Raw genomic sequence first — 21,819 nt, 5'->3', positions numbered from 1 at the left:
AAATGACAAACTCACTATGCACTCCCAGATAGGTTCGGTGGTTTCTTCCTGTTTTCTTACTCTTCGTACTATCCGCTCTATTTCTCGCTTTTTTTCCTTCTCTGCACTTAAACTAATTATGTCCGTACTGGTCCTGTCCCGCCTGGACTACGGGAACATCTTGTTCAACGGCATCCCTCAGTACAGCCTGCGCAAACTGCAACTGGTGCAGAACCAGGCAGCCCGCCTCGCCTTCGGTCTCCCCAAATTCCATCACACCTCTCCCCTCCTGAAGACCCTCCACTGGCTCCCCGTTCGGGAACGCGCCTTGTTCACATTAGGCTGCATGGCGTTTCAGGCCACGACTGGCCTGGCCCCTCTCTTTATATCTTCAGCCATCAAATCTTATGTCCCTGGCAGAGACCTCCGTTCCTCGGCCCAACATCTTTTAGCAGTCCCTCGCTACAGGAAAAAAAAACAGGGTGGCTCGAAATTTTCCACCCTCGCCCCCATGTTCTGGAATTCTCTTCCCCTTCACCTTAGGTCTCTCACCCAGTATTCCATTTTCCGCAAATCATTGAAAACATTTTTATTCACTCAGGCCTTTCTGTCTTAAACCTTTGTTCCCCTCTTCAGCTTATGTCTTAGCGATTGACTCTGCCCAGCAGGCTGTTTGCTATCTCAGCGCCAAGAAACCGCTCAGGTGTATGTTGCGCTTAATAAATATTTTAAACTTAAACTTAAACTTGCAGTCTCCCTGGAAGAGTGGCAGACCCTATAGCCAATCACACCAAAGGCTGGTCCACTCCAATGCATGCTCGGATCCTCACAGTCTCACAGCTCCACAGTTACAGTCTGTGGTCACGCCCTTCTGCCAACCACTCTTCCTTGGTGGCTTTTTTGAATGCTAGCAGATTCCAAATACCCTACGCCACCTGGACCAGGAATTGGACCTGGAAGCCCCAATATTAACCATGAACCACGTCAGAGCAGGGTCATATCACGCTGGTTGGTATCGGGGATGTGGACAAAGGATACAAGTCATGAATCTGAATCATGGGGAATGTATGGGACAGGAGACAGACCCGGCCATGGGGTGATGGGACCCATTTAGGAACATTATGTGATTACAAGGCAAGTAAAGGAAGCGCGTCCACCACCAGAGCATGGTGTGCGGTCTATGGTCAGGCAGCAGAACTGGTTTGAGTGGAGGCTGACGAGGCATCAAATGCATTTATGAAGCTGGGCGGTCATGTAATGACCCATGTCTGAGAGTTTCAGGCTTGAGCTTTGAAACATGAACTTACGGCAGAATGTGGGGGTTCTCCATCCGTGAACGACCGCCCCGGCAGACAGGCAGGCATCGGTGTAGGCCTGCAGCTGGTCACAAAGGGCCTGCTGGAGACCATCAAAGCGGCACATGTCGTAGACGCAGTTGTTGAAGTATGGAAGTGGGCTGACAATCTTGATGCAGTCCCTGGGGATGGAAGAAGAAGAAGTGTGAGGGTACACGAGGCGTGAGCACGGCAAGGAAGGAAGGAGGAGCTTCGTGGAGGGACAGTCGGATGAGAAGGAAGGGTACAGGGCTCGTGTATGGGTACAAGCAGCCTGAGCATGACAAGTAAAGTGGGAGGGGTCCATTGAGGTACAGTCAAGCGAGAAGAAAAGGGTACAAGGTTTGTATAGGGTAACACACGGGATGGCATGAACATGGCACGTAAAGAGAAAGGTGCTCCACTGAGGGACAGTCAAACGAGAAGAAAGGGGTACGGGGCTCGTGTATGGGTACAAGCAGCATGAGCAAGATAAGTAAAGTGGGAGGGGCTCCATTGAGGTACAGTCAAGCGAGAAGGAAAGGGTACAAGGTTTGTATAGGGGCATAAGCGATATCAGCACAGCAAATTAAGATGAAGAGGCTTCACTGAGGGAAAGTCATGCGAGTAGGAAGGGGTATGTAGCTCGTGTGGGGGTAGAGGCAATATCAGTACCGGAAGTAATGAGGTATGGTCTTCACAGAGGGACAGTCAAGCAAGAAAGAAGGGGTATATGGATCATGAGAGGTAAACACAATATCTGTACAGGAAGTAAAGATGGATGGTTTCCACTCAGAGATACTCAAGTCAAGCGAGAAGAAGGGGCTCTAGGAATGACAGCCAGCATAGTGGGGGACAGATGGAGCAAATAAAAGGGGTAGGTATGTGTGGACAATATGAGCACTCCGCGTGCTGAGGTACTGAGGTCCATTGAGGGACAGACACAGCAGGAGGGAGGGTTACACAGTTACATACAGCACGTGACCTTTGTACCAAGGCATTGGGGTCCTCTGAGGTACCAACACAGCAGGAGAGAGTGATATATATATATATATACACACACACACAGACACACACACACACACAGACACACACACCCCGACACACACATACACACACACACACACACACACAGACACACACACACACACAGACACAGACACAGACACACACACACACAGACACACACACACACACACACACACACACAGACACACACACCCCGACACACACATACACACACACGCACACACACACAGACACACACACACACACACACACCCACACACACACACACACACACACACACACAGACATACACACACACACAGACACACACACCCCGACACACACATACACACACACACACACACACACAGACACACACACACACACAGACACAGACACAGACACAGACACACACACACACAGACACACACACACACACACACACACACACACACACACACACACACACAGACATACACACACACACACACACACACACACACAGACACACACACCCCGACACACACATACACACACACGCACACACACACAGACACACACACACACGCAGACACACACAAACACACACACACACACACACACACACACACACACACACAGACATACACACACACACACAGACACACACACACACAGACACACACAGACACACACACATAGTGAGGGATTGGAGCGCCACTGCTGCAGCATCACCGTGAGGGTCAGCAAGGCGAGAGGTACCTGAAGACCCCCATGGGGTCGATGATCTTGCCACAGTTGTCTGGGTTGCTGACTTTATCCAAGAGATCCTTGTCACAGGGCGGGTCGGGCTCAGTGTCCTGCTTGCAACTGAAAGAAAAAAAACATCAAATAAGAGGGGGAGACAAGGGTGAGGAAGAAAAGGGAGGGGATACGAAGAATCGAAAAAGAAAGAGTTAAGGAAGGCGAGAACATTGAGTGAGGAAGGAAGAGAACAGAGGGCAGAGGAGGAACATGGGAGAAATAAAACGAAAAATGAGAGAGAGGAAGGAAGAGATTGAATATTATTGGAGGAAAGTAGAGAAATGGAAGAGGGGTGGGGAAGGAGGAAGAGGGAGCACAAAGGTGTGGAGGGAAAGCAGATTTAAAAGAAAAGAAGGGCAGTGAATAGGAAAGAGTAAGTTAAAGTAAAAGATGAGAAGATAGAGAGGAAGGGGAATGTGAGGTGGAAACACAAAAGAAAAGAAGAAGGGAAAGTGAGAAGAGAAGAGAAAGAGAAGTAACCTGGTAGAACAAAAAGTGAGAAATATGAAGAGAGAGGGAATGAATGACAAAATAGTAGCAAGATAAGAACAGGAGAAGGAGAAATGAAAACAAACAAAATAAAAAATAAGGAAGATATAAACAAATAAAAAGACAGAGGGAGAAGCTTTGAAAAAAGGGATATGTGAGAAAGGGTATTGGGGAGAAAGATGAACAGAAAGAAGTATGAATATGTAATAAAACAGGATAAGATAGAGAGATAGAGATAGAGATTAAGCATAAGGGGTAAAGAGAAGGGTGGAGGAGGGAAGAGGGAGACGTGGGAAAAGAAACACTAGGAAAGGAGGGACCATTGAAGGGAAGGTCAAAGAGGGAAAAAAGTCAAGGAGAAAGGGAGAGAATAGACAATAGTAAATACAAAGGAGAGAAAATAAGAATGTCGAAAAAAGGGAGTAAGGGAGACAAGTGAGAGAAGTAAACATGAAGGTCATAAAAGAGTAGGAAGGGAAGTAGTAGAAAAATAAGGACATCTGCCTGGGGTAGCAGGTGTGCCCTCTGTACCCCTACCCCTCGTCTCGAGTTCATGAAGGTAGCAGCAGGAACAGTAAGTAAACATGTTTCACTAAGGCTGTTCATACTTTGTAGTTTACAATACTTTACCACCCTCTTGTCCCTCAGCAGCAATTACAGGCTGTTAAGGGGCCAAGGGAAGGACTGGGCCATGTGGTCGCCCTGTGATGTCATCAGGGAATCAAAGGATATGTGATGTCACAACCAGGCATTTTAGTGAAAGGATTTGCTGAGAGAGATTGGGGAAAAGGGAAAGGGGGCAGAAGGAAAGAATGAGGGGAAGCAGGAAAAGAATGCTGGAAGTGTAGAGTAAAAGATGAGACAGAAGAGGAAATGAGGATTGTATTGTAATTGCATTTATAAAGCGCTTACTACGCCTTATGAGGCGTTGAAGCGCTTTTTAGGGGAGTAGCACACTACTCCGGTGAATTAGTATAGTGAAATATGAAATTAATTTGAATGGTGGACGTTAGTTTGGTATTTGGATTGAGAAGGATGGTGGAGGGATAGAAGAGGAATAGAAGAGGGAAGGTTTTGCATTTATATAGCGATTGTTACCCCTGATGATCTGTTAAAGCGCTTTTCAGCGAGTAGCACGCTACTCCAGGACCAAAAAAGGATTAATGGTGAATTAGGCTAGGGAAACATGAAATTATTTCGAGCGGTGGACATGTAAGTCTGTTATGTGGATTGAGAAGAATAGTGGAGGGATAGAAGGGAAGGGTCTAGAAAGGTTTTTTTGGAGCTCAGAGGAGGAGGAGGTGGTTTAAGGTTGAGCATAAGACAGCTCCAGGGGTGGGGGAAAACATTTTCCAAAAGTGAAACTGGAGAGATAGACCCTTTTTTATTCCACTATAGAGCAGAACTGAGTTTGAAAACTGCCAAAATGTGCTCTGTGTCAGGACTAGAGCAGAGAGGGTGAGTCATGCCAATGCTGAAAACTGCCTGTGTACCTGTTATACTATCTGGACCACAAACTTTAGACGAAAGGAGGTATGAGCTACTGGCAGCTATTCTGATTGTTTTCCTATTTGTTCTGGTGAATTGCATGGCTGGCCAATCAGATTTAATTTTTTATTTATTTTAAGAGTTTTATATAGTGCTGGCTAGACCCGGAGGTATCAGAGCGCTTTACATGAGGTTCCACAGAATTACAAGATTACATCAGTTCCAATTTACATCAGTTGCTAGACAAACAGTTACAAGAGCATAGAAGACGAGATAATTGAGGTGTAGAGGGGAAGGGGGTAAGGGTAAAGGGGTAGGAGGGAGATACAGCAGAAAGACGAAGGAAAGTCTGCCCAAAGTCCGGCTGGGTAGGTAACGGTTGAGGGGGAAGTCCCAAAACCCATCTCCTCTATAGTTATCAAATAGCTCCACTGGGCATTGGCCAAATAGCTAGGTCTCAATGGGAAAAACATTTAAAGAACATGGAGGGCAAAATAAATGGAGCGAACAGGGGAGGGGGCAGGGAAGGTGAGAGAGGGAGGATAGGGGAAGAGACAACAAGGAGAGACAAAATGAAGTCTGTCCAAAGGCCGACTGGGTAGGTGACGACCAAGGAGGGAGTCCATGGCCCATCTCCCCTATAGCTAAACCAGGTAGCTCCATCGGGCATCAGAGAAAATAGTTCAGTCTCCATAGATTGAGAGAGGAGAGAAGGAGAGATAGAGGGAGGATGTGGGAAGAGACGACAGGAGAGACGAAAGGAAGTCTGGCTAAAGACCGACTGGGTAGGTGACGTCCAAGGAGGGAATCCCCGACCTGTCTCCCCTATAGCTAAAGCAGGTAGCTCCATCGGGCATCAGACAGAATAGCTAGATCTCAAATGACGAAGGAAAAATTCACAGATAAACTTGGTGGGGACTAAGGGCCAGGAGAGGTGAGGGCAGATGTCAGTAGAAAGGAAAGTGGAGAGGAGTATAGCGTGGAGGGGTAGGTGATAGGTAGTTTGGTAAAAGTTCACATGGATCTGCTTCGCAATCATTGTTCCAGCAATATTAGCCAATAAGATAACTGTTCCAGTAATCTACTTAGTGACCTTTTCAAACAATTAGAACATGGTTCTGTGCCAGGACCTCTCTGATTTGCTGCTGGTAGCTAAATAGATACGAGTCACACATGCACCATTAACACTGAGTGCCAGGGTACTCACGCGTCGTCCTCGTCGTCAGCGGTCTGCCAGCTGTTGCCCAGCGCGTCACTGTCCTCCGTGGCGGTGCCGTTCGGCATCAGGTTGTCGTTGTCGGCGGAGCCATCGTAGTTGCCGCAGAGGCCACAGAGCTGCCCGTAGTAGGAGCTGCAGAGATGAGGAGAGGTCACTGAAGGCGGTGGGTAACCTGACAGAAACTGAAGCCCCCCTGCCCCCCGTACCACACTGCAAGCAATACGGGTAACTGGACAGAAAAAGGAGTCCCCCACTACCTCAAGACCAGTCTGTCCCCTCATATAGCACTGCAAGCAGTGTTGGTTAACTGAACAGAAATGGTGAACAGTCACAATGTCGAATTTTTATTCTCGCAATGGCAAAATATTGAGTTTTAAATATCGAGTGAACATAATATCGAGTCACAAAAATAAAGTGGTGCAGAATATCGAAATTCAGGTAAGAAATATCGATTTTCATAACATCGAAGTTAGTAATATTGACAGTCATAATATAGTTGTTAAAAAATTCGATTTTTTAATAGTGTTTTAAGTGTTAGTCTATGTGTTAAAAGTATGTATTATTTTTGTAATGTATGGTTGAATTTTTTTAAAGTAAGGAATTTTATGTTATTTCATTTTTGCGTAATTTATTTCCATAGCGGGTTGTGGGTTTTTACGGGAATAGGCTAGGAAGTCATTTAATTATAGTAAATTAAATATTAATTTTTAGGAATTATTAATTATTTTTAATTTAATTTTGCGTTTATTTCCGAAGCGGGTTGTAGGTTTATTGGGGAATAGGGTGGGAAGTAATTTAATTGTAATTAAGTCATTAATTATTTTTATTTATTGGTATTAATAATTAATGTATTGTTAATTAATTATTAATTGGTAATTCATTTTTACTAATTGGTAATTAATTTTTATTAATTTATTAATTGATAATTATATTAATTTATTATTTGTAGTGGGTTGTGGGTTTATAGAGGAATAGGGTGGGAAGTAATTTAATTGTAATTAAATAATTATTGAAATTACTTTTGTGTATTGATAATTTAGTGTTAATTATTAATTGGTCATTTATTTGTATTTCTTATTAATTGTTGGTATTGAAAATGAATTTGTTGTTAATTAATTATTAACAGGTAAATACTTTTTAATAATTAATATGTATTGGTATTTATAAGTACTTAATTATTAAATAATTTGTCATTGGTAATTAATTTTTAATAATTTTTTATTGATATTGCTAATAATTTATTTATATTTAATTATTAAATCATTACTTTCCCTACTGTTGCCCCACTGGAGGGGGAATAGTAGTTTTTACTTCTACACTATCCAACACTTTCTCTACTGTTGCACTCACTGGAGTGGGAACAGTAATTTTTACACCTACGCTATCCAACACTTTCCCTACTGTTGCACTCTCTGGAGTGGGAATAGTAATTTTTACCCCTACACTATCCAACACTTTCCCTACTGTTGCACTCACTGGAGTGGGAATAGTAATTTTTACCTCTACGCTATCCAACACTTTCTCTACTGTTACACGCACTGGAGGGGGAATAGTAATTTTTACACCTACGCTATCCAACACTTTCCCTTCTGTTGCACTCTCTGGAGTGGGAATAGTAATGTTCACCCCTATGCTATCCAACACTTTCCCTACTGTGGCACTCACTGGATTGGGAATAGTAATTTTTACCCTCCTGCTATCCAACACTTTCCCTACTGTTGTGCTCAGTGAACTGGGAATAGTAAATTTTACCCTCCCGCTATCCAACACTAAATATATTGAATATTTTTTAATATTATTAAGTTAACATATATATGTATTAAAAAATAAAAATGCATGTTTCTTTTTTTATTTACGTTAATTATTTATTAATTTTAAGGTTATTTAAGTATTTTTAAGTATGTTTCACTTAATTATATTAATTATTTCATTATTTTACATTACTTTTAAGACATAAAAAATCGATATTTTAACAAACTATATTATTTACAACAATATTTTGGATTCGATATTTTTGTACTTACCTGTTTGTAGATAGTAAGTCGAAATTCTGTCATTCTATATTTTTTCATTGATATTTTGGGAGGTCGATATTTTGCTCCTCAATATTCTGTCAGTGATCCAAACAGAAACGCGAGTCCCCCACTGCCCCAAGGCCAGTCTATCCCCTAGTACAGCACTACAATAAGTGTGGGTAACTAGACAGAAACAAGAGTCCCTCACTGCCCCGAGAACAGTCTGTCCCCTCATACAGCACTCCAAGCAGCGTGGCTCCAGTGTTAGACACAGCCTGTCCTCCTCAAACCTCCCTGAGCACGAGACCCTGTCTGCCTCTTCCAGTCCTGAGGTGAAGGCCCTGGACCGGTCTCCCAGGGCCCAAGGCCCCGTGAGCCTTCCCTGCATTAGGGCCACACGTCCTGGCATGCAGGTGGCCCCTGCTACCCACACGTGGCTGTTTCTGTCTGTCTTCACTGAATACACCTGACATTCTGGAGTTCGCTGTAGGGGCCCCACATGTTTACTAAGACATTAAGGGGTGAGTAAGGGGTGCATCCCATGCGAGTCCCACCTACAGTGAACAGTGGCCCCCTCACACCAGGCCACTGGGCGACTTAGGGTTGGAGGAAGCTTATGACTGCACTGTACCTTGACTGGGATAATGTTCATTGTTTTAGGGTAGCGTGCCTTGTAATCAGTCATGGCTCTGACCATAGGTAAGTATCTCTGCTTCTACTGCCTGCTGCTCTTGTTCCAGTAAAGTTGTACTTGTAACTCTAGATCTTCCAGTTCTTGAGTTAGTCAGGGTTAATCCCAGCTCTTAACTATGAAATGCCAGCTCGAAGAGATGGGCCCTGAAGTCTGGTACTTGTTGCTAAGTCTTAGTGGGCGCCAGTCCCATCTCATCCCAGCGCTCTGCACTGAATGTTAGATGACTGGGCTCTTTTGCCTTGAATGACTCGAGACGTCCCATTAACTTAGTACTAAGGTGGTTATTTGGACCCTGACAGAGGACTGTGTGCACTTCTTAAAGATCCCCTGCTGTTGTCAGACTGTCTGCTTAGGGGCCTGAGTACGAGTTTGGCGGTGCGGGAGCAGCCGCCATGCCGGTGGCCCGCTCCTGCTCCAACAAACCTGTGGTTGGGCAGCCGGGCCCATTACGAGTGGTTCTCGTGTCGGCAGGCTTTTTTTGGTGGTCCCACGGCAGTGCCTCTGAAAATGGACATCACAATAGGAATGCCCAGTAAAGTCCATGCCGTGCAGAAACTGGGGTGCATGCACACAGGGGTTGCATGCACCCCAAGGCCTAGAGTCACTTTGTTTCCTCTCCACCACGGTTTTCAATGAGGAGGAACCGTCATGAAAACCGAGGAGGAGAGGAAACTTGTAATATGCATGGCAGGACTGTGGCCGTCCCACCAAGCATATTGCTGCCTCTACAATGCTGCACCACCATGAGGGAACGGCTCTTACCTGGCGGTGGTGTTCCCATAGCGATCCGACTGCCCGAGCTGTAATTAGGCAGTCGGAGCGCCAGTACAGCGGTGGTTGGACAGCCACCGCCATGCCTCCGCCTGTCTGGCGGTCCTTGGACCACCATACGCGTATTCGGGCCCTAGGTGTCACTCATACTGTTTGCTACACACCCCTACCGGCAGCAAGATATGACATCTGACTGTGCCATACTCTTGTTGGCCACTAGATGTCGCTGCTGTTTGCGCTATAATGTGACTGGCTGAAAGCTGCAACTTCTTCTGGTGTCATACTCTGACAGAACACTAGGAGTCACTGCTGCTGTTTGCTCTATACTCTTACTGCCTGAAATACATCACTTCTGACAATGTCATACTCTCCCTGGCCACAAGACGCTGCTGCTGCTCTGTGCTACATACTCCTACTGGTTGGAAGATATGACTTCTGCCAGAACACTGGGTATCGCTGCGGTACAGACACTTGTCCTCTCTCTCCCATACAGGGCCAGGATGCTTCTGGAGGAAGAAAACATAAAGTCTTCCAAGGACTAGATCTGGGAATGTCTAATTTACATGGAGCATCTCTTCCAACTTATCGACCCGGTAGTGAGCCTCCAGGACTGAAAAGTCCCAGAACCACATTTAGAAAACAGAGTTATGATACATAATGTGCAGACCTTTTAAATGAACTCCTAAACTACAATGCCCTGGTGCTGTGGTGCAGGGAAGCATGGCATGGAGAGAAGAGCAGGTATACAAGGGCAGCAGTGCCCAGAGCCAGGCCTTACTTGGGCACAATGACCTCCAGGTAGTGGTTGCCATCCCAGCGCACTGTGAGCCCGAAGGTGGTCTGCACCACAACGTACTGGCCGCTCTGCGTGATGGTTGTGCCGCGGGTGGGGCTGTGCGGGAGGGTCACCCTCTTGTCGTTGATCTGGAAAAAAACAAGGCACAGATGGGAAAAGTGAGTGTGCATCACTTCTGATCCACAAGAGACCATCACCGCCCTCCTGCAGCGAACCCCTGCGGTACTCTCACTGTCACAAGAGAAGGACTGGGCATGGAGTAGACCAAGAGGGGAGCTGGGGTGCAGCCCCTTTCACAAAGTCCACATGGTAAGGCCTAGCCCCCTATCCCAATAAGTGACATCACTCAGGTGATGCCACCCTGAGTAAACAAGGGAGGCTCCCCACAAAATGTCCTTGTTAGTGTAGTACAAGATGCAACATCATCTCTCACACAAACCAGCTCCTTCAACAGACCCTTTTCTCACCCGTCACAGACCAGGCCACCCACTCGCCTGCATCGTACACACTGACTAGAATCTGCCCAGGCATTCTCTCAGGCAAGCATCCGCTCACACCACCCCTTCTATCTCGTCGGTAACACTGCCACCCAGCGGGCTAAGAGGTGCGCGCACTCACTCCACTGATAATTCCACGCCTGTGACCTAGCCACAGCATGCACACAGCCATCAGCACTGCAATGAGGAATGAATAGAATTTCCTGCAGGCAGTGAGGGTTGGGGCAGATTCAGTCAATCAGTCGTGATTTATAAAGCGTGGCTAATAACCTGATAGGGTATCTAGGCGCTTGCAGACCTGGGAGGCTTTTTCGAACAGCCAGGTCTTGAGGGCCCTTGGGATATCCGGAAGTGAGGTGATGGTTCGGAGGTGCGTGGAGAGGATGTTCCAGGTCTTTGCTGCGATGTGGGAGAAGGAGTGTCCTCCACTTCTGCTTCAGTAGATGCGGGGAGTATGGGCAAGTGAAAGGGATGTGGACTGTAGTCTTCTCGCTGGTTGGTGGAAGTTCAGACGGTGGTTAATGTATGCAGGTCCTTGGTTGTGTAGAGCATTGTGTGCGTGGGTCAGCAGCTTGAATTGGCATCTCTTCTGTATGGGGAGCCAGTCGAGTTTCCTGAGGTGGGGTGTGATTTGAGCTCATCAGGGAAGGCCGAGGAGGAGTCTGACTGCGGCGTTCTGTATAGTCTGAAGTCTCTGTAGGAGGCGTGCTTGATTCCTACGTAGAGGGCATTGTCGTAGTCCAGTCGGCTGGTGATGAAGGCTTGTGTCACTGTGCGTCTCGTGTGCAGGGGTAGCCACTTGAAGATCTTATGGAGAAGACGGCGTTGATCTGTGATTTCATGGTGAGCTTGTTGTCAATGATGATTCAAAGGTTTCTGGTGTGGTCGGAGGGAGTGGGTGCGGATCCTAGGTCTGATGGCCACTAGCAACCGTTCCATGTGTTGCTGCTGTTTCCAGAGATCAGTACTTCCGTCTAGATTGTATTCAGCTGCAGGCAGTTGTTCTTCATCCAGTCGGCGACATTTGTCGTGCATCTGTGGTTCTGGTGGTGGTCGGGTCATCGGTGAGTGAGAGGATGAGTTGGGTGTCATCTGCATAGGAAATTGTGGTGAGACCGTGGGATCTGATGATGTTGGCAAGCGGGGTCATATATGCCTTGAAGAGCGTGGGGCTGAGGGGTGAGCCCTGGGGGACACCGCAGGTGATCTCCTTGGGTTCAGAGGTGGGAGGTGGATCCTCTGGGTTCTTCCGGTGAGGAAGGAAGTGAATCATCTGAGCACGTTCCCTTGGCATATATGCCAAAGGGACGCAATGGCAGTGGCATATGTGCAATGCCTCTCTGTGCAATGCACAGGTCCTGGTGCAGTGTCAGATCCTCCTATGCACAGCACGAGGCTGTGGTGACACATAAGTCAGCCGACTTTGCTCCTGCTGGTCATCTATTGCCGCGCTGGTCGCCAATGTCTGTACGCTGACACAGAGAGGGAGGTGAAGGCGCGCTGGCCTATCACACTGTACAGTGTACACACCAACCCTGCTTCACAACACACAGGCGGGCTCAGTTTGTGAAAGCACGAGGCATTCATGATATTACATATCTTACATCAAATAAGCATTTTTTCATTTGGTGCAGGAAATCAGCATTACTACAGACAGAGAAGGGAATGAAAGGGCAAGGCAGAGATGACGGCAGGAACTAGAAAGAGATACAAGGGAGGGGGACAGACCTTTAAAAAGAAGAGATGGGGGAGAAAGGTGGACTCTGCACAGGACGAGACAGGTAACAAATACGAAGTAACAGGAGACAGAGACAAAAGAGGGGGGAGAGTTGGCCCTGAAAGAGTATGTCGTGGGCAGAGCCGGCCTTTGCTAAGATAGCGGCTTGGGGTGGCGGAGAGAAGTTTGGCGCCCTGGCTGATGGTATTGAATTAAATGAGGTAGCAGGGGTCCCTTTTGTGTTCACTGCTAAGTACCTGGATGAGCGGGGACTGGCCCTGAACACAAACATTCCCGTACCTTCCCAGCTCACCTAAATCACTGATAGTTTAGCTGCCTCATGCAGAGGATAGTTTTGGGTATGTGTGTCAGCAGGGGTCCAGAGGGTGAAGGAGGGCAAGGAAGGGGGTTAAAGGGGTGTTAAAAACATCCCACGCTGTGTAATAATGAAGGACTAAAACCACTCTAAACTGGGAAATCAGACAGAAAGGAACAATCAGGGACAAGGACAAGACAGGAACAGGATGAGAAGGGTGCTGAATGCACACAGCTTCCAGCAAGCCCAGCTAAAGGCCGGACATGGTTGTGGGAGCCAAGAGACCGAAGAAGGGAGAGGAAACAGGGTGAGATGGAGGTGGGGTGGGGGGAGGGGAGGCAAAAAGAGACGAGTTTGAGTTGCTTGTTGTTTTCCGGTTCAGGGAGGACCTGGCCTGATAGTTCAGGCTGGACTATTCCCATTGAGCAGGGTAAAGATTTATTTGCATATGGCTGGGTCCAAACTGAGGTGGCATGGTGTGCAAAGTACAGATGAACTGGGATGCGGTCTCGAGTAATCGCCAGAGGTTGAGATTAATTCAAACTTTCCATTCATCACTTTTTTGTATACTCCAAGGTGCTGAGGTCACCCTGCGGACAATACTTTCTGCTGGTCCCTCGCAGTTTCCTCTGAGGTACCGAAAGGAGGTGCTAATGAGGGGAAGACAAAACGACCCTACGATCAGCCCAGCTCTCCTACGCACCAGAAAGACCAGTTCGGGAGGCCGCTCCTTCTCCTTCCGCGTGGCCAGAGCCTGGAATGACCTTCCACTCCACCTCAGACAGACAACATCACTCCCCATCTTCGCAAGAAACCTCAAAACCTAGCTCTTTGACAGACTCCCTCCTTGATGGATTGGAACCTGCGACCCCCCAACCCCCAGCGCCTTGAAACCCTTACGGGCAAGTAGTTGCGCTTAACAAACACCTGATTGATTGATTGATCACAGCTCAGGCTGCTAGTCATGAGGTTACTTACAACAGTACTCAAGGGTTTACTCATACCTGGCCATGCCCCATCAGGCTGCGTTGCCCAGAAGTGGAGCTTCCCACCAGGTATCGGTTGTACGCTGCACCTCTGCACTCCCCTGCCCGCCACCCACACTCACCAGCGTCCTGCGGCTCTTCATCAGGGTGATTGTGACGCGGTTGTCCAGGGTGATGTAGATCTTACGTAGGTAGGACCCGCCCACCTGCCCGCGCTCCTCGTTTTTCCCCTCCACGCTGAACCAGGGCCCTGGAAAGGAAGCACGAAATACAAGTAAGTAAATTGTCTACAGGATACTTGTCAAAACCTAGCCTCACAGAAGAGGACTCTTTTGTCAGGACCATTCCCAATGCATGCACTCTCTAAACCAGCCTCTCTCTCAACATCTGGGTCCTTTAAGAACCCTGCTCAGCCTGTGCCTACCTGTGTAGTTCCTGCAGGCTCTAGCCAATGTGTAGGTACAGGTGCCCATGAAACTCAGCAGTCGCCCATCAAAACTCATGTAATGAGGGTCACCGGCAACGTAACAGGAGGCCTCAGCTGTGAAAGGCAAAATACAAAGCGAGAGAATGATCAAAAGAAGGGAAGGGAACAAGAGTGAGAGAAAACTAGGTACAACGTAAAAGAACAGGCTTGATAAATACAAGAAGAAGGAAAACGAGGCACAGTTGAGGAAGAAACAAAGTTTAAATGAGGATGTATGACATTACAACGCATGCTTTTACTACGCATGCCTTTACAACGCGGTTTTTACAACGAAAACCTTTACAACGCATAACGCTTTGGGGTGCTGGATAGTGAATAGTTTAATTTACTATTCCAACTCCAGTCCCCGTGGACACTAGGGAAGGTGTTGGATAGTAAATTAAACTTATTCCCTATCCTAGAGCGCCCCCCAGCGCAATGCATTGTAATGGTTTGCGTTGTAAAAGTTGCGTCGTAAAGGCACTGCGTGGTAAAAGTTGCGTTGTAAAGGATGTTTCCCTTTAAATGAGAGTGGAGGATGAAAAAGGAAAGAAATTAAATAAAAATAATAAAGGATTGGTGAAGAGGAAAGAGTTTGGGACAAATTAGAAACTAAATAAAGCATTTAATAAACAATTTAGGAAAGAACATTAAGGAAGGTGGAACTTCAGGATTAAACAAATAGCACAACAAAGGAGGCATCCACCTTCTTGGGAAACCCTAGGAGGAGAGAAGAGGGGCGTGTGTTTGGGTGGTGCTAGGCCATTAGGGAAATTTAAAAGGATTGGGAGTCAAGGCTAGTTCTGACCTGTTATTTCATGGAAACCTAAGGTCAGAGGTCATCAGACCAGACTGCGTGAGACCAGCATTGGGTTTCCATGGGAGGGAATCAATGTAAGTGGCCCATGCAAGGGTGGCTCAGATACTCACTTCGCGAACCGGCACCTTCAGGTTAGAGACTGTAGTAAACTGAGGAGTGGGGTTGAGGAGGGTGTCCCCTCCCGCCTTTGCTAGATGCTATATTGGATGGTGTATGGACTGAAGCATGATATTTTACACCTGTTATGTTATGTGGATTTGTAGAGCGCGGCTTATCCCCCATGAGGGTATCCAGGCCTTGATGCATGCTTGCATGCTTCTGCTGCCTTTCACTTGCAAGGCTGGGCGCAGGCCTCCCGCCCAGAAGGAAGCAGCGGGGGGTCGGTGGGCTCTTAGCCTCAGAGCCCAGACTTCTGGGGCCCCCAAGAGACAGAACGCGGATGGAAGTCTGAACACTGAAGTGAAGACAGAGAGACCCACAAGCATGTGTGGTAGAGGAGCTGGAAGTGAAACTACTAAAGTGGGGTGGGTATGTGACCCACCAAAGCATGGACTACGCTTTTGATGGAGAAGGCATGATTGTCGGTTTACCTCCTGGTGGTCTACAGGGACACAACACCGCACCTAGAAGACTTCTTGTGAAGCCGACCAGTTGACCAGTTGTAACTAGTCATGCCTGGGACTTGGAAAATAATCTTTGCTGAACTAGGGTAGTGAGTGAAAACGCCAACCTACACACACCGCGAGCTGGTATCACTGATGGAAGGCAAGGAAGCTGCATCAACACCAAAGACTGAACTAGCTACTGAGGGGAGCGGAGAGGGGGAGCGGGTACCGTCTGCTGGCCAGGCAGGCTCAAAAGAACCAGAAGAGACTTTGCCATGGAGATACAAGCCAGGGACACCTCTAGGCCCCCACAGGAACACTGTGAAGTTTGGATGATGTGAGGGGGCCTGCCAGCACAAGATGACTGACTTTCATCCAGCCCCTGGGGCCGGAAGGGAAGAGGCAGCCTGGAGCAGGGAGTCCAGCTGGCTTACTGGTTTAAAGAAGAAATCTCCAGTCACGACCAGTGAGTGCTGTGCGGGGACGTCGACTGACTGTCCATGTAGAATGGAGAAGCCGCGTGGAATGGAACTATTTCTTGGAACACTTTAATTATGCAGGGACTGGTCCAACTTTTGTCGCCTTGGCCTTATTTTATTCATAAAATGTTTGGGGTTTTACTGAATTGGTCTGGGAGTTGACTGAGTGCTTTCTTGATCCAGGTGCTGTCCTGGTACTGCTAACCCTAACACACATTCTCAGGTGTAGCCTTTTCTCTTGGTTCTGAGCTACTATGGAGTGGACAAGGCGGTCTTAGGGAAATAGCGCTTGTCTGACGAGGAGCTAGTTTGCACAGTGGTCGGAGAATTTGCTCTACTGAGCAACCCAGCTTCCCACAGGATCTAAGAAATATGGATGTTAAAAAAGACACAAAAGAAATGGGAGGAGAGCGGAGGCAACGAAGACAACAATGTAGAGAAAACAGGGAGAAAAACAGTTTAAACAGGAAACATAAAATAAAGAAACAATTAAAGTGAAAAGTCAGGATCTAATGATCCCCATGTTAGGAGGAAGAAAGTATAAGATGACAGGGATCTAATAAAGACACACCTTTGGATGTGACAACCTCTGACACTGTGACCTGATTGACATCCACAGGTGGCCTTTTGGGGCAGCATGGGCTCCTTTGAGGCCACTGCTGTGGTTCAGCTGGCGACAAGAGGCAGATGTAACAAACTGCTAGTCACCTGGTAGCCCGAGCTTCATGGACGCTAATGCAGGTGGGTACTGTACCTGTTGGGTGGCACGCAAAGACCCCGTTCAAGATACCGCAGAACTCCTTGTCCGTACACTGCCAGGCCTGGCAAGATGTCTGGTTCTCCCCTTGACACGTGCACTTCTGGGAGCAGCCTGGTTCGTACCACTCCTCGCCGGGCTGGGAAGAAAGAGGGCAGAGGTAAATGTGCTGTGCCCACCGTGAGGGTGAGTGTAAGAAACTCTTAGAAGGGCTCACTTAAATGCCCACACTCACAACACTCAACATACTTCACCTTCTAAGAAGTCCTATGTTTGCAGTCACTACACATGGACTCTCACACACACCTTTCCTCCTTTGAGTCTCAAAATCTATAACCAGTCATTCACCACATTTTAATTAGATATCAATTTTGCCCAGCTTAAGAAAAATTGATTAACACTTTGTAGACTTATTTGCAAATCAAAAAAATGATTTAACATAGAACTTGTGATTAATCTTAATTACATAGCCACTCATGATTGGCTACATTATGCATGTATTTATTTGATTGGGAGCTGTATTGAGCCTCCACTGTGATTTAACAAGTTAATGAGTCATGGGGACAGTAATACACTGGGAATTTTAGTATCATCAGGAAGAGATGTCTGCTGGTTTTCTAGAGGAAAGAGTTGGTAAATAGAGTTATGGTGAATGGTAGAGGATCCCAAAAGCTGGTCGCGCCACTACAAATCTGTGCCCTCTGGGATATCAGCGAGGGATAGGGTGAACATCTCTGCCATGGGACATGTCTTCGATTCCTTCGATAGTTAGTATGGAAATTGATGGACGAGGCATTCTTGCTACATGCCTACAGATTTACCATGGAGGTGGGCTTGAGTGAAAGTCATGGAAAGATTCCTGTATTTCTGTTATAGGGTTCCTTACTAGCAGTTTATCGACAGATGTTACTCAAGCGTTTACCATTATCTGTAACTTTTCAATGCCGTTAAAGAGGAATTGGTTTGATCAAAACAAAGAATTTGAATAATTGCTCTGCTGTTTTTAGAGAGCTACCAGCCACAAATCTTGTGTCCTTTGTCTGGAAGGAAGAGCAGGATTTATGGAAATTTGGTAGTTTCAGGACTTTACGTCAGCATTGATTTGGTATTCCTTGGAAGACCTTCATCAAATATTGTCCCCAATTTTTTGCTGATTTACAGAGTTTGGGGAGTCCAACCTAGGAGGGGGTGACGAGGCAGCTCTATAGTTCAGGGTCTCAACCCTAATGTTAGGAATTTAGATCCTGACGTGTAGGTTCTGAAACCTTCCCGGGGATTGTCTTGTGGGATCTTATAACTGCACAACTTGTTTGATAACTTGAGATAGAGTTGGGAGTTAAAATGCTTTAGAAGCCTGTGATCAGGTATTTGTTTCAACACAGGGCTGGATTTACATATTACACACACTGTAACCACAGGATACCCCATAAGGGGGAAAGTAAAGAGGCCTAAAGCCCACATTTGCCAATTTTACTCTTTGGTGTTCATTATTTAAGAGAGAGCGAACCGCTCTAGGGAGATCTCAAATACGCCTCAGACCGGCTTTCGAAGGTCCATTTAAATGGTGTCGTACACCGTATCCCATGAGCTGCCAATTGGCAACCAGTGTCTCACACACTCAATTACTTGGTTTCAGATCTTAGCAATTTGCTACTGCCTCTTTTTCCAGGTTGTCGGGTGCTGTTGATTTGTTTGCTGTGGGCAAATCCTTTTCCAGCAGGACAGGCTGTAGTGAATCGAACGATGCACCGGTTATAATATGCGACGAGGGAATATAAACTCACCATGGAGACGAGGCTGTACTTCTTATAGGGTAAAGGAGTTCCTAGTTGAATTAACTTGATTTAATAATAATACATGAAATGTGCTCTTATTATTTCAAATATTTTTTGAGTACACATGTTTCGTAAACAGACTTTTTTTTTGAAGAGACTGTCTTTAATCAGTTCACTATTATACTACGGCAGCAAAGGCTAACATGATTTGGAATTAAAACTGGGTAACAAAGACAGAACGTTGTGCACATCAGGGCCCACCACTCTAAGACACCTGTCCAATGGGCATGTAGATGGACAGTTTCTCCCCTTTATTTATGAGCTTCCCGCTAGCGCCTGGACTGCTCTCAGGAGGCAGCTGTGCGCTCTATAAAGGCCATGAATTTAATTGAATTGAATTTGTCATATAGAGATTAATGCATGGGTGCGTGGGGCTTGACCCCAAACCACAGGCCGACAGAGGTTGTGCACCTGCTCTGCCTTCAGATGTAACCCTGGAGACCCTCTTTAATGGGTAACAACATTGCCAGGGGAGTTTGTTTGCTTGAGCACCGTTGAGCCTCAGAAAAGCAACATGAAGCATGTGACGTATTCCGCAAGTTATTACAGGCCGGTCCTGACATCACCATTATCCTTTCAGGCGGGTTGTGACATCATCAGTGGTGGATAATAAGAAAACAAGGACACTGCATACAGCATCTTAAACCCACATTATTACTAGTCACTTAGGCCTTTGATACATCACTGATTATATTATCTGTTGGGCTCCACAGAAGATATCAGAATGATTGACACCGGTGCTAGCCAATCCACACTGCCCCATAGAAGAAATGTGAATGATTGACACCGATGCTAGCCAATCCACACTGCCCTATAGAAGAAATGTGAATGATTGACACCGATGCTAGCCAATCCACACTGCCCCATAGAAGAAATGTGAATGATTGACACCGATGCTAGCCAATCCACACTGCCCTATAGAAGAAATGTGAATGATTGACACCGATGCCTTGGATCATTTTGCATAGCTGGTGGTTTATTAAAAAAAATCTGCCCTCAATGCAAAATAATTAGTTGCCCATTCTTGAAGATACAGATCATACATGAAAGTGAAGTTGACAAAACATACATACACATGTAGTTCATCATTCTAGAAGCTGTTAGCCCCCGTGTCTGTAATGAAATCCAGATTATCTTGTCATGTTATTAGGAGAATCGCAATTCTCATTATAATCAGTGGGTCACGCATTCAGAAGAGCCCATACGTTGTTTATGTTGTCCTGGTACGCGACAACATCTCCGCTAATCAGAGTCTGGCATCCTTGCTCTTGGAGAGGCCAGGGTATGTCACATACAAGAACTATGTAGTTGTCATGAGGGAGTAGTGTAGACAGTATTATTCCTAAGCCTCTGAGACTTTCCTGATACATCACTACCCTCAAGGCTCATGGTTTTTGGACTTTAACCTTTCCTAAATCCTTTTCAAAAGTAGTGAGGGGGAGAAGTGATCTCTTTTCAAATATTGTTGTGAACAATGAGGCAGACCCCAATGTGGGGCTGGAATAAACTCCAGCTGCAAACTGAAAAACAAACATGCCTAATTTGAATGTTTGCAACATGTATGCTTGGAAGTGAAAATGAAATGGACGAGGTGGATGTTAAGACTGAAAAGCATGTGTTTGGATTCATGACACACGACTAAATAAACAGGATTGTGTGTTATGTGTACTTGTAAAGCGCACTTTCACCCACAGGGGTAGCACCAAGAGGCCTACGAGCAATCAAGTGCTTTATAAATATATATTTTATTTAATTTACGAGGGTGTCCTGGTGCTGAGCCTGGATCGTGAAGTCATAGTAACACGGCAATAGCATGAAACACATATGTACCTGGTAGTAGTTTCCATTGTAGCTGCATCCGCACTGGTCACGCGGCACACAGCGGCCTCCACTGAGCACAAACCCAGCATTGCAGTGGCAGCCTTCCACACACGGGTGATCGCATGGCAGAACCTCTGGATTGGAACAGCTGGATGGACAGGCTGGGCCACAGGGGTGGTACTGGCTGTTGGGCGGGCAACGGATGGCTGCGGAAGGAAGAGGCGAGAGGCTGAGCTGTGAGTACCTAATCAGATATTGCTCTCAGTAGGCAGACAAGAGTATGGGATAGGTTAAAAGAAAGTAGACTAGCATTAAATAAACAATGCCAGGGTAGTAAGATCAGGAGCAACAAAGATAGATGAAAAAAAGGAAATGTAATGGTTACTTATGCAGGACTAATCCTTTAGAATAAATAAAAAGATAATTACGATAATTCATAACAAGTAAAGGCAGAAGACAAATAGAAGACAGAGCAAGAAGATTTTATCAAGACAATGATACATGAACAACCAAGTAAGTAAACAATGACTACTTTAGGAAACCCACAAAGGGCCCACTGAGAGACAACCAAGGACCAAAGTTAGCAAGACTCCAAAGACAGATCCATGAGAGCCATCAAATGCTTTGCTGGTCGATTATACCAAAAAGTAAGTTAAACACACAGCCAGAAATCTACCAATGAGTACCAATGAGAAGAACTGAAGACCAAGCTCGGTAAGACAGAGCGAGGAGATCCACTAGGCGAGGTCATCAAGGACTAGCAACATAACCTGTCAATAGGAGACCTGTCAAGCCACAACTGAATGGTAACAACAAAAAGAAAGCTAGACGAGCAGCCAGGAATCCTTCTGGAAAACAATGAAAGATATGACTGGAGAGCTTACCCAACCTAGATGAACCACCAGCGTTATAGCTAGAAGGCCAATCAGAGACACAGCAAGAAGAGAATGCCAAAATCAAGCAGG

The 21,819-nt window shown here is 46.3% G+C and overlaps 1 protein-coding gene across 1 annotated transcript in view; it reads right to left on the bottom strand.

Annotated features, from left to right (window-relative positions):
- LOC144797757 (IgGFc-binding protein-like) overlaps positions 1–21,819 on the bottom strand; it is a 283,418-nt gene that overhangs the window by 107,662 nt on the left and 153,937 nt on the right. Inside the window, exons 60-67 of the mRNA XM_078668518.1 lie at positions 20,864–21,060; positions 17,196–17,337; positions 14,496–14,612; positions 14,194–14,321; positions 10,538–10,683; positions 6,268–6,411; positions 3,042–3,149; positions 1,287–1,456 (exon numbers count right to left, since the gene is read on the bottom strand). Coding sequence (XP_078524644.1) covers positions 1,287–1,456; positions 3,042–3,149; positions 6,268–6,411; positions 10,538–10,683; positions 14,194–14,321; positions 14,496–14,612; positions 17,196–17,337; positions 20,864–21,060 — 1,152 coding nt within the window. The remainder of the gene's footprint in view (positions 1–1,286; positions 1,457–3,041; positions 3,150–6,267; positions 6,412–10,537; positions 10,684–14,193; positions 14,322–14,495; positions 14,613–17,195; positions 17,338–20,863; positions 21,061–21,819) is intronic.

This window comes from Lissotriton helveticus, chromosome 12 (assembly GCF_964261635.1).
Source record: "Lissotriton helveticus chromosome 12, aLisHel1.1, whole genome shotgun sequence".
NCBI lineage: Eukaryota > Metazoa > Chordata > Amphibia > Caudata > Salamandridae > Lissotriton > Lissotriton helveticus.
This window is presented reverse-complemented; position numbering and strand designations above follow the sequence as displayed.